Source organism: Ursus maritimus, unplaced genomic scaffold, assembly GCF_017311325.1.
Source record: "Ursus maritimus isolate PB19 unplaced genomic scaffold, ASM1731132v1 scaffold_5, whole genome shotgun sequence".
In the NCBI taxonomy this organism is placed as follows: domain Eukaryota; kingdom Metazoa; phylum Chordata; class Mammalia; order Carnivora; family Ursidae; genus Ursus; species Ursus maritimus.
This window is the reverse complement of record NW_024426663.1, coordinates 63,175,693-63,188,394: the sequence shown is the minus strand read 5'-3', so window position 1 is coordinate 63,188,394 and position 12,702 is coordinate 63,175,693. Positions and strand designations below refer to the sequence as shown.

General features: G+C 41.2%; 1 protein-coding gene across 1 annotated transcript in view; it reads left to right on the top strand.

Annotated features, from left to right (window-relative positions):
• The window catches only part of SLC27A6 (solute carrier family 27 member 6), a 74,695-nt gene that overhangs the window by 11,120 nt on the left and 50,873 nt on the right, over positions 1–12,702 (top strand). Inside the window, exon 2 of the mRNA XM_040622514.1 lies at positions 605–808. Coding sequence (XP_040478448.1) covers positions 605–808 — 204 coding nt within the window. The remainder of the gene's footprint in view (positions 1–604; positions 809–12,702) is intronic.

The following is a 12,702-nucleotide window of genomic DNA, read 5'->3' as shown; positions in this document are numbered from 1 at the left end:
CTATCTTCCACCTGCTCTCACCTGCCATTGTTGCTCCTTTGCTGGGCCCTGGGGACTTTATTGCCTGTTACGAAAAGCATTCATTTCCTCCTTTTGCTTTCAAAGACTTTCACCTTCCGTTATCCTGATCTAGAGAAAAGGGCATCTCTAAATTTCCTCACTTAACTTTTGGCTCTGAAACCGTCTCTAAACCACAATGATCTTATGACTCCAGAGGGGTCAGGAAAGTCTCCCGACTGTATTGCATTGTAGTAGAATTAAACAGTGACATACAGATGGCTTTGTGGAATAACGAGCTACTGAGATATATTTCAATGAAAATGTTGACTGTGCTATCCTGAGTGTAGATTTAAAGCAGAATATAAAAATAGAGTTTCATTTAAAAATTGGAAAAAAATATAATCTGAATAATGGTGTCTCCAGAATACAATTTGAATCAAAATGAATCAGAATCATAAAATGGCTATGATATTCACTATCCCAATGAAGAGGAAGTCAGCATCATAGTGACATTTTATCTCTGTTCCAACAGAGAAAAGAAAACACAAGTTAATGGTTTCAGATTTATGTTTTATTTATCTCTTCCTAAACTTCTGGTTTTTAGATTTGCTTGGAACTGTAGAAGAAATCCTTCCGAACCTCCCAGAAGGTATCACTGTTTGGGGGATGAACGATTCTGTTCCACAAGGTGTAACTTCACTCAAAGAAAAACTGAGCACGGCATCTGACAAGCCCGTGCCACGCAGCTACCATGTAGCTTCAAGTCTCAAGGCTCCTCATCTTTATATTTTTACCTCCGGAACAACAGGTATGATCCATTTCTTCTTGAGAGTTAAAAAGAATGCCAAATATTTGCAAAGCAACAGTAGTCACCATGGTACTCACCAAACATCTGAGAAAGTACGCATGCAAGAAGTTCTGAGGTTCTCAGATCTTAGAACTCTCAAACTTGGATGAATTTGCTCTAACCACAACTTGGCAAGTTACCATGTTCACTTGGCCATTGTCTCATTTAGAAAGATTTTCTTCAGGTGTCATCGAAGACCTTGGAATGTGTGAAGACCTTGATCCAGCCCCGTTGCTCAGAGTGTGAAATTTGGCCAGCAGCTTTGGCAAGACACCTGCTAGCTTCTCTGTTCCTTAAGGTTCCTGATACATAAAATGAAGAGATTAGTTTAAGTAGTTTCGAATTATCTTCCTGGATCAAAAAATCCATGAGTCTACTTTAAAATGGTCTTCTGTGTTCCCATGTACCATCTTAAATCCTAAACACAATCCAGCTCTATAGCTGTAATTTAAGCACGGGTAGCGGGTTCTCCCGGTTTTCCTTAGGGCGATTGGAACATGTGACAAACAGGAAGTCTTGAAAGCAGTGGGGGTTTGGGAGAAGATACAAAATAGAATCTAGTAAATAAACATCCCTCCTCCCTTTTTGTAGGTAAAAAATCATTACACCCCAAAATAAAAAGAATAATTAAACTGCCTAAGAATGCAAAGAAATGTTAAACTTAATTGACTCTGAGGAAAAGGTGAATGGTATTTATGGTAGGCTAAAGAAGCTTTTGTAATTAGTGTGAAGATGACCAGGGGTTTGAATTAGAGAAATGAAAATTATTCTGTTAAATAATTTCCTATGCACAGGTGGTATTGTAAGCAAAGTACTATTGCATAAGTGGATTTTTCTTTTCTCTTTTTCTTTTCTCTTCCTGTGTGTGTGTCTGTCTCTTTTTTATTTACTGTTTAGAGGCTAACAATGATCTCTTTTAGACTGGAGAGTAGACTATACTTCTGACATCGTCTAAACAGTTTTGATAAATGAACTGGAAAGTGTTCATGTGTCTCAAATTGTCAGCATACATTCAGTCTGACTTTGGACTTTGAAAGAGTGAAATTTCAGAAATGATATGCTTTGAAAACTTTCAACAGAAGGTATTTAACCAATTTATCCATATGGCTGTTTTCTTGTGAAAAATAGAAAGTGATTGGTCTTCCAAACATTCTTCACCACTCCCCGCCCGCACCCCCCCAGAGAGAGAACAGATTGCGGGGAGGGCGCCTGGGTGGCTCAGTCAGTTGAGCATCCCACTCTTGATTTTGGCTCAGGCCGTGATCTCAGGGTCTTGAAGTTGAGCCCCTCATCAGGCTCTGCACTGAGCATGGAGCCTGCTGAAGATTCTCTCTCCCACTCCCTCTGCCCCTCCCCCCTCCCGCTCACTTGCACGTTTTCTCTCTCTCAAAAAGAAAGAAAGAAAAGAAAGAAAGAAAGAAAGAAAGAAAGAAAGAAAGAAAGAAAGAAAAAAGAGAGAGAACAAGCCAGAGCCTCTAGTAACAGCTTTTGTTTTCCAAGATTGAAACCAGATTGTTCTGTGCATTTATATAACAGGCCAAAGCAAAAGCACTAGTGGTTTTTATTTGATTTGATATTTAGTTATATAGCACAGAGATGAAAAATTCTGATACTCTTAGAAATTTTAGAGAAAAGCACCCTTATAACCCCCTTCCCCATTTCTCCTTCTCCAAACCAACTATATTCAGTATTTTTAGATTCTTTTTAGCATCACCTGCATTTCTCTGCATAAAGGGTGTCTTAGTGGATACTTAGTCGATGCTTACTGAAAAGTATCTACTGATTCTCCATGATGGAAGTGAGGAGTTGTCTTCTCTCGCCAACCACTCTCTCTCTCTCCATTCATTTTGTTCTCTCTGGTGCACACACTTTCTTTCCCCAACGTCACACTGATATTGTGTTGTCTTGAATTTTGACTGGATTGGTATCAGTTATCACAACTTAGTTGAACACTATTATTGCCTTCCATGTAAAATTCCCCCCAACCTGGAATTAATCATTGTCTTTATCTGTTTGCTTGCTTGCTTAGTTTTCTATACGCCTATTGCTGGTTCGTACTCACCCCTTTATCAAGAAGATAACTCACCTTTGACATTGATAAGATAGTCTGTATGTTGTCAAGCCCTTGTTCTTGGCCACCTTTTGCCCGGGAGGCTACCTACGATTTCAGTCTCAACCCCTTGCTCTCTGGCTGTCCTGTGTTTATTTTTCACCATCGTTCTGGGAATTCCTTTCAATTCTTTTCTTTTTTCTGATCCCCTAATTCCTAGATCCTAAATTAGTTTCCTCAGTTTACTTTTCCATTTTATCACTGCACTGCTTCTGCCATAGAGTATTTGGGAAGGGAGCTCTTGGGTGGCTCAGTCAGTTGAGCGTTGGACTCTTGATTTTGGCTCAGGTTATGATCTCAGCGTCATGAGATCAAACCCCATGGCAGGCTCCGTGCTTAGGGGGAAGTCTGCTGGAGATTCTCTCTTCCCCTGCCCCTCCCCATGCTTGCGTGCAGGCGCCCTCTCTGTCTCTCTCTTTCTTGCTCTTTCTTTCTCTGTTTCTTTAAAATAAATAAATCTTAAAAAAAAAAAAAAGAGTATTTAGGAGGTATACTCTCTAAGTCCTCACATCCAGAAATACCCTTATACTTGTTTGTGTAGCATTCTAGGTTAGACACAATTTTTATCCCAGGGTTTGAGGACATTGCACTGTCTTCTGACTTCGAGCACACAGAGAGACATCATTTTCTTTCTGATTTCTTAGCCTTTACATGCAAGCTGGTGTTGTTTTTCTCTTTCTTTTTTGGGAATTTTTTTTTTTTATCTTCTGGGGGTCTTCAGTAGTCTCTAACCTGGTGATGACTTATACTGGGACTGGTCTTATTTATCCATTTTGCTGGGAAATTTGTAGGCCTTTTCAGTCTAGAAACTCATATCTTGCAATTCTAGGTACTAGGAAATTAAAGAAAAAAAGTTCTACATCCCCTTCCTTTTCTTTCTTTATTGCTATTCTTTCTTCCCATTCCCTCCTATTATAGTTGTTTGTTCATTCTTTTGTCTTTGAAACTCAAACTTTTTAAAGATTGGCCGTTCTAGACTGAGTTTTTAATTTTCTAATCTTTTCTATCCCATTTTCCTTCTGTTATTTTTCATCTACTTTTTGAGAGATTTACCTTCTAAACCTCTGTTCTTTGATAATACCTCTTTTTGTAGCAGGCTATTTTTGTATTATAGATTATTTATTATCTTATATCTCTCAGAATATTAGTGATATTTTTTTGAAAATTTCTCTTCGTCACCTTGTCTCTCTTTTTGCCAACAACCTCTTATCTTTTGGTTTATTTTGGTCTCTATCCTTTATCCTAGAGGATTTCCTTAAATAGCTGGTGACCTTTGGCTGTCAGTTCATATTTAAACTGCAGACACCAAAACACACACACACAAAAAACCCAAAACAGATCCTGGCTAGAAGCTGTGTGTGTCTGAGTGGAATTTGTAGGCTGATTGGTTTCATCATCCAGGACATTTTGTTGGGGAATTCATGACTGTCAGCGTTTTTCAGTTTTGACTGGTGGATGATTCAGGTTCCTCAGACAAGCACCTCAAAGGGTAAAACAAGTCAAATGTAAAAGGGAGCTGGAGGAATAAGCAGACTTTCTCTCCTTCCCCTTGTTTGCTCAACATTTCTTCTTCCTCATGTTTCCAGAGGCTTGTCTTTTCCAGAGAATAAATCTCATAACTTCTACCAGCATGGCAGAAGCAATCTGGGCTATAATTTGTTTTATTTTCTGAATTTTAAAACAAATACCAAAAGCATTGATTGACATTCTTCCAAAATTAGTTTACAAATAATCTTGCACAAGGAAAATGATGCAGATATCATCTTCTTGTAGCTCAAAGTCCTAAGCAACCTGAGGTCCTCTTACGGAGAGCAGAGCAGAGCCATGTACAGAATTGGTCATACAGTAGGTGTCATGACTTATGAAGATAATGCTATCGAAGGGTGTAACAAAACCATGATGCATGCAGCCTTGTTAAAGATTTAATTGACATTTTGTTATGAAAGGCATCTCTCTCTAATACAAACTGATGTTTTGCAACTCAAAACCTTGAGCAGAATTGATTGTAATGGTAATAAATATGATCATTTATATTAGTATGCCATTTAATGTCAGAAAAGCCACTTGATTCTCATACAGCAAAGTCTTCTGATGTTGATAATGAAGAAGGTATTGGCGCATGTTAGGACGTGATGTAGAAAGTGAGGCTTTGAAACCGTGAGCGATGGAGGGAGAGTCTGCTCATGAACCCTTTTGGCAGGCTATAACAAAGCCCTTGGGTTGATATTGAACATTTCCTAGCCATTCTTACTACTGCCAAGCCCTGTTTGCCCAAGGTCACCAAAATTTTATATTCCCACTTGAAAAAATGCAGTGTCTCTGAGTAAGGAAAAGGTTGAGGTTAGTTTTGATGGCATTCCTTTTTTTTTTTTTATTTATTTTTTTTTTTTAATGATTTTTTATTATATTATGTTAGTCACCATACAGTACATCCCCGGTTTCCGATGTAAGGCTCGATGATTCATTAGTTGTGTATAACACCCAGTGCACCATGCAATACGTGCCCTCCTTACTACCCATCACCGGTCTATCCCATTCCCCCACCCCCCTCCCCTCTGAAGTCCTCAGTTTGTTTCTCATAGTCCATAGTCTCTCATGTTTCATTCCCCCTTCTGATTACCCCCCCCTTCTTTATCCCTTTCTTCCCCTACTGATCATCCTAGTTCTTATGTTCCATAGATGAGAGAAATCATATGATAGTTGTCTTTCTCTGCTTGACTTATTTCACTTAGCATTATCTCCTCCAGTGCTGTCCATGTTGTAGCAAATGTTGAGAACTCGTTCTTTCTGATAGCTGAGTAATATTCCATTGTATATATGGACCACAACTTCTTAATCCAGTCATCTGTTGAAGGGCATCTCGGCTCCTTCCACGATTTAGCTATTGTGGACATTGCTGCTATGAACATTGGGGTGCATATGGCCCTTCTCTTCACTACGTCTGTATCTTTGGGGTAAATACCCAGTAGTGCAATGGCTGGATCATAGGGTAGCTCAATTTTTAACTTTTTAAGGGACCTCCACACGGTTTTCCAGAGTGGCTGTACCAACTTGCATTCCCACCAACAATGTAGGAGGGATCCCCTTTCTCCACATCCTCTCCAACAATTGTTGTTTCTTGCCTTGTCTATTTTTGCCATTCTAACTGGCGTAAGGTGGTATCTCAGTGTGGTTTTGATTTGAATTTCCTTGATGGCTAATGATTTTGAACATTTTTTCATGTGTCTGTTAGCCATTTGTATGTCTTCATTGGAAAAGTGTCTGTTCATATCTTCTGCCCATTTTTTGATTTGTTTATTTGTTTCTCGTGTATTGAGTTTGAGAAGTTCTTTGTAGATCTTGGATACCAGTCCTTTATCTGTAGTGTCATTTGCAAATATATTCTCCCATTCCGTGGGCTGCCTCTTAGTTTTTCTGACTGTTTCCTTGGCTGTGCAGAAACTTTTAATCTTGATGAAGTCCCATAAATTCATTTTATCTTTTGTTTCTCTTGCCTTTGACCTCGGAGATTATGTGATATCTTGATGAACAAGGGGTGAGAATTATATAGATTCCCTTTTCTATGACTTTGACCTCATTGTTTCTTAAATAGAACTTCTGTAAAGCTCCTTGTTCATAGTTCCATATTTATTTTCCATTCTATAGGGCATCTGCTCATCAAATTTCTAAGCCTTTCTGGGGTTCTGTGAGGGGGCAAATCAGCTTTCTTCAAGGCTCATCTCAGGTGTCAGCTTCTTGAGTCCTGCTGTTTCAGTCACCACAGCCATACCTCTGCTCTTCTAGAATTTTGTTGATTTCATCTGTAAATCCATACTTTGTGCCTTGAGCATGTATGTATGGAGTTCTATCTGCCAACTTCTAATTCTGTTATTACTCAGTGGGCTTGGTTGGGTAGCCTCAGGAATCTCTAGGAAAGTTTAAGCCTGGACAGAGCAGCCATGGGTTCAACTGTTCCTAGAAGGAGAGGGAGGAGGAAAATGAGGTCACTGACTGCTGAGCTATGCCTGGAAGCCAGGTGCTGTCCCCATCTCAGTCTCTCTTTCCTTTGTCTCTCCTTTTCCTTAACCTTACAGATTTTTTTGTTTTTCCAAAACTATCCCAGAATTCCCCCAATTATTTATCCCTGCCTCTGGATTGGATTTCTCTTGACCTCATCTCTCCCGCCTTTGCCCTCCTAATCCCCAAATCACCGGACACAGCCTTCCTCTCGCCTTTATGTCTGGACCTCCTCCTGGACCTATGAGGAGTTCCAATGCCAGGGATTCATAGGTTAGAAGAGCAAAGGACTTTGGAGCATTTCTCAAAGTGTGTTCTATGACATGTTCCTTCACATCTTTAAAGAAATGAAATAACAGTTTTAAAGGGGCAGGTGTCTGGGTGGTTTAGTCGGTGGAGCATCCGACTCTTGATATCACGTCTGGTCTCAGGGCTGTGAGTTAGAGCCCTGCATTGGGTGTGGAGTCTACCTAAAAAAAAAAAAAAAAGAAAGAAAGAAAAGAAAAAATTGGAAAGAGGCTTTATGACCATGTAAGTTTGAGAAACACCATTAACAAAAATACTGAAGTTTCTGTACTTCCGGGCTCTGTAAGGGCTTTAAAATGTCAGTGTGCTTTCTAATTCTTTTAAAGGGGATGCTAAAATGCACTTTTAACAAATTTTATTCTCCTTTTTCTTCTTTCCTTCTTTCAAACATTAACCTCCATCAACGTTTGATCACTTTCATTTCTTGGACAATCTCATATTTGTTGTCTCTTCTATCAAAAAATCTAGGGGATGGGCTGCCTGCGTGGCTCAGTCAGTTAAGCAAGCGACTCTTGATTTCGGCTCAGGCAGGTCATGATCTCAGGGTCATGAGTTCGAGCTGTGTGTCCAGCTCCATGCTGGAGGTAAAGCCTGCTTAAGATTCTCTCTCTTCTGCTTCCTCTTCTCCTCCCCCCCCCCGAAGAAATCTGAGTACTTTGAATGGTTTATAATAAATAATGAGTTCATTATGACTTAAAGCTAAGCAAATTAGGAGGGGAACCATGGCTAATTAGTTTACTAAAGTCCTTTGAAGAAGTGACATAAGCATGTAGATGGAAACCAACTAGATGAATCATCCTTTTTTTTTTTTTTTGGTCACACCCCAGTTGAAAAATTATTTTAAAGCTGGGTTTCCATGAGATCAGGAACAGTGTGGGAAGTAGGGAATATAGTGACTGAAGAACCATGGGTGGGAACTTCTTGGAAGCAGAAAACGCATAAATGCTTGATCCTCTGGATGACTAAGAGAAAGGCATTGAATTATCAAGAACAAGGATGGAGCTAGTCTCCCCCAAAATCTTTATACGTGGCTTTGATGAGAAAATTTGGATAGATTCCCTGTGCATGCGGATGACTAGAAACTTCCCATGTTGTGAGATGCCAAGCTGTCAGGAAGAGCCAGAGAGACTTCTTTTGAAAAAAAAAAAATTAAACTTTAATCAGGATAAAGGCAAGATAATGCCGGCTTTGCATATGAGATCAGTTGTCTTCCAGTTTCATAGAAATGGAGCACAGGAGGAGGAGTTAAGATGGCGGAGGAGTAGGGGACCCCTTTTTCAGCCGGTCCCCTGAGTCGAGCTGGATAGGTACCAGACCAGCCTAAATAACCACGGAATCAGCCTGAGACGCAGGATGATGCATCTGGATCTCTACAAATGAACATCTCCAGCGCTGAGTATTGAGGTACCAAGAGGGGAGCTGTAAACCGTGCACAGATATCGGAAGATAAACGGAAGGGGGAGGGAGCCGCCGCGTTTGGGCGCCGGGAAGCGGCAGCCACCTGCACGGGGGAGCGGGCGGACTCGCAGTCGGCACCCGCGAAACAGCAGACTGAGACCCTGAACCGGGTGCGCGTGCCACCAGGCTTCTCACGAAACTCCGGAATCGAGGTGTGCTCACCGGGCATAGACTGAGACCGGGAGACCTGGGAGCGTGCGAGGCGGCTGGTGGCTGGCGTGCATTGAAAACACAAAGGACAAGACGCGCCCGGCCCTGGAAGTGAGGCAGGGACGCCGGTGTGGGGCGCACATCCCGGGACGCTGCAGGTGAGCAGCACCAACATAATAGAGTTAAAGTGGCCAGAACATCAGTGGAGAACGGGCCGCAATCCCTCTGTTCTGCAAATGCAGCCTCTGCTGCTCTGACCCTCAGAAGAGGCATAGCCGGCCGCCAGGAAAGCCGCCAGAGAACAAAAGCCTGGAAATACCGGCTCAGAGAGTGCCCATCCGCATCCTCCCTCGCAGGGGACACGGAGACCCTAACTAAACAGGGGTTGCCTGAGTATCGGCGCGGCAGGCCCCTCCCCAGAACACAGAAGGCAGGCTGAAAATCAAGAAGCTCCACAACCGGGAGCGCCTGGGTGGCGCCCGTCATTGAGCGCCTGTCTTCGGCAGGGCGTGATCCCGCGTTCCGAAAGGAGTCCCCATCGTGGCCCCTCCGCTGGGAGCCTGCTTCTTCCTCTCTCACTCCCCTGCTTCTGTTTCGCTCTTGCTGACTGTCTGTCTCCCTCTCAGATAAGTAAATAAATAAAATCTTTAAAGAAGAAGCCACATCTCTAAGATCCCTATAAAACAAGGGGCACGGCCTGGGACCCAGTCAAATTTTGGGCTCTGGAAACCCCGCAACCTCTTCTATCAGAATGACAAGAAGGAGAAGCCCCCCAGCAAAGAAAAGACAGTGAGTCAGTGGCCTCTGCCACAGAAGTAACGGATATGGATGTAACCAAATTATTTGAATTCAGAGTAACAATGGTCAAGATAATGAGTAGACTTGAAAAAAGTATTCAGGAAATATTACTGAGAATATACAATCCCTAAGGGTGGAAATGAGAGCGAATTTGACAGAAATTAAAAATTCTATGAGCCAAATGCAGGGCAAACTGAGGCTCTGACGGCCAGGGTCAGAAGGGAGGAAAGGGTTAGTGAATTGGAGGATGGGTTAATAGAGGAAAAAATAAAAAAGAAGATGGTCTAAAAATCCATGCCACGAATGTTGGCTACGGGAGATTACTGACTCAACGAAACGATCCAATGTTAGAATCATCGCATCCCCGAGGGGGGTGGAGAAAAACGGAGGTCTAGAAGAGATATTTGAACAAATTGTAGCTGAAAACTTCCCTAATCTAGCAGGGAAACAAAAATTCGTGTCCAAGAGGCAGAGAGGACCCTCCCAAGCTCAACCATGACAGACCTACACCACGTCACGTCATAGTGCAACTCCGCAAATATGAGATCCAGATACAGTATTGAAAAGCGGCCAGGGCAAAGAAATTTCTCACGTACCAAGGCAAAGGCATCAGAATTACATCAGACCTGCTCTACACAGACCTGGAATGAGAGAAAGGGTTGGGGAGCATTTTTAAGCTCTTTCAGAGAAAAACATGCAGCCAAGGATCCTTTATCCAGCAAGGCCTGCATTGAGAATGATGGAGAAATAAAGACATTTCAGAATCGACAGTCACTAGCTAATTTCATAACCACAAAACCAGCCCTACAGGAGTAGTAGCGGTTCATAAAAGTAAAAGGCCCCAAGAGTGATACAAAACAGAAAGTCACAGCCAATAGAAACAAAGAGCTTTACTGACAACATGGCAGAATTAAAGCATATCTCTCAGTACTCAGCCTGAACATTAATGGTTTAAATTCTGGTTTCAAACGCCACAGGGTTGCAGATTGGATAAAAAGAAATGACCCATCCATTTGCTGTCTACAAGAGACTCATTTCAACCCAAAGATGCATTCAGACTGAGAGTAAGGGGATGGAGTACCATCTTTCACGCAAATGGACCTCAAAAGAAAGCTGGGGTAGCAATTCTCATATCAGATAAATTGGATTTTAAACCTACAGACTATAGTTAGAGATGCAGAAGGGCACCTATATTATCTTAAAGGAAGTATCAACAAGTGGATATGACAATTATAAATATATATGCCCCCAACAGGGAGACAACAAGATACACAAGCCAACTCTTAACCAGAATAAAGAGACATATAGATAAAAATACATTAATAGTAGGGGACCTCAACACCCACTCTCAGAAATAGACAGAACACCCTGGCAAAAACTAAGCAAAGAATCAAAGGCTTGAATGCCATACTCGAATGAGTTGGACTCTTAGATATATATAGAACACTACACCCCAGAACCAAAGAATACTCATTCTATTCTAATGCCCATGGAGACATTTTTCAAGAATAGACCATGTTCTGGGACACAAAACAGGTCGCAGCTGATACCAAACGATTGAAATTATCCCCTGCATATTCTCAGACCACAACGCTCTGAAATTGGAACTCAACCACAAGGAAAATTTGAAAGAAACTCAAACACTTGGAGACTAAGAACCATCCTGCTCAGGAATGACTCCGATAAACCAGGAAATCAAAAATCAAATTAAACAATTTATGGAGACCAATGAGAATGAAAATACAACAGTCCAAAACCTATGGGAACTGCAAAGGCAGTCCTAAGGGGAAATATATAGCCATCAAGCCTCACTCAAAAGAATAGAAAAATCTAAAATGCAGTTTTTATATTCTCACCTCAAGAAGCTGGAACAGCAACAGAGGGACAGGCCTAATCACGCACAAGGAAGCAGTTGACCAAAATTAAAGCTGAAATCAATCAAGCAGAAACCAGAAGTACAGTAGAGCAGATCAACAGGACTAGAAGCTGGCTCGGAGAGAATCAATAAAATTGACAGACCACTGGCAAGACTTATCCAAAAGAAAAGAGAAAGGACCCAGATTATTAAAATTATGAATGAAAAAGGAGAGGTCACTGACAACACCATTGAAATTGGAAGGATTATTAGAAATTTTTACAACAGCTATATGCCAAAACTAAGCAATCTGGAAGAATGGAATCCTTCCTGGAAACCTATAAACTACCAAGATTGAAAAAGGAAGAAATTTATTTCTTAAACAGGCCATAATTATGAAGAAATTGAGTCAGTGATAAACAACCTTCCAAATAACAAAACTCCAGGCCGGACGGTTTTCCTGGGGAATTCTACCAAACATTCAAAGAAGAAATAATACCTATTCTCCTAAAGCTATTTCAAAAATAGAAACAGAAGGAAAGCTACCAAACTCATTCTATGAGGCCAATATACCTTGATCCCCAAACCAGGCAAAGACCCCTCAAAAAGGAGAATTACAGACCGATTTCCCTAATGAATATGGACGCCAAAAATCCTCAACAAGATACTTGCTAATAGAATCAACAGTTCATTAAAGGGATTATCCACCACTATCAAGTGGGATTCATACCTGGAGACAAGCGTTGTTCAATATTCGCAAACCAATCAGCGTGATACATCATATCAACAAGAAAAGACTCAAGAACCATATGATCCTCTCAATCGATGCCGAAAAGAATTTGACAAAATACAGCATCCTTTCCTGATTAAAACCCTTCAGAGTGTAGGAATAGAAGGTACATTTCTCAATCTCATAAAAGCCATCTATGAAAAGCCTACTGCAAATATTTTTCAATGGGGAAAAGCTGGAAGCCTTTCCCTTAAGATCAGAACACGACAAGGATGCCCACTCTCGCCACTATTATTCAACATAGTACTAGACGCCCTTGCAACAGCAATCAGACAACAAAAAGGGTCAAAGGTATTCAAACGGCAAAGAAGAAGTCAAAATGTCTCTCTCTTCGCAGACGACATGATACTTCATATGGAAAACCCAAAAGAAGCCACTCCCAAACTATTAGA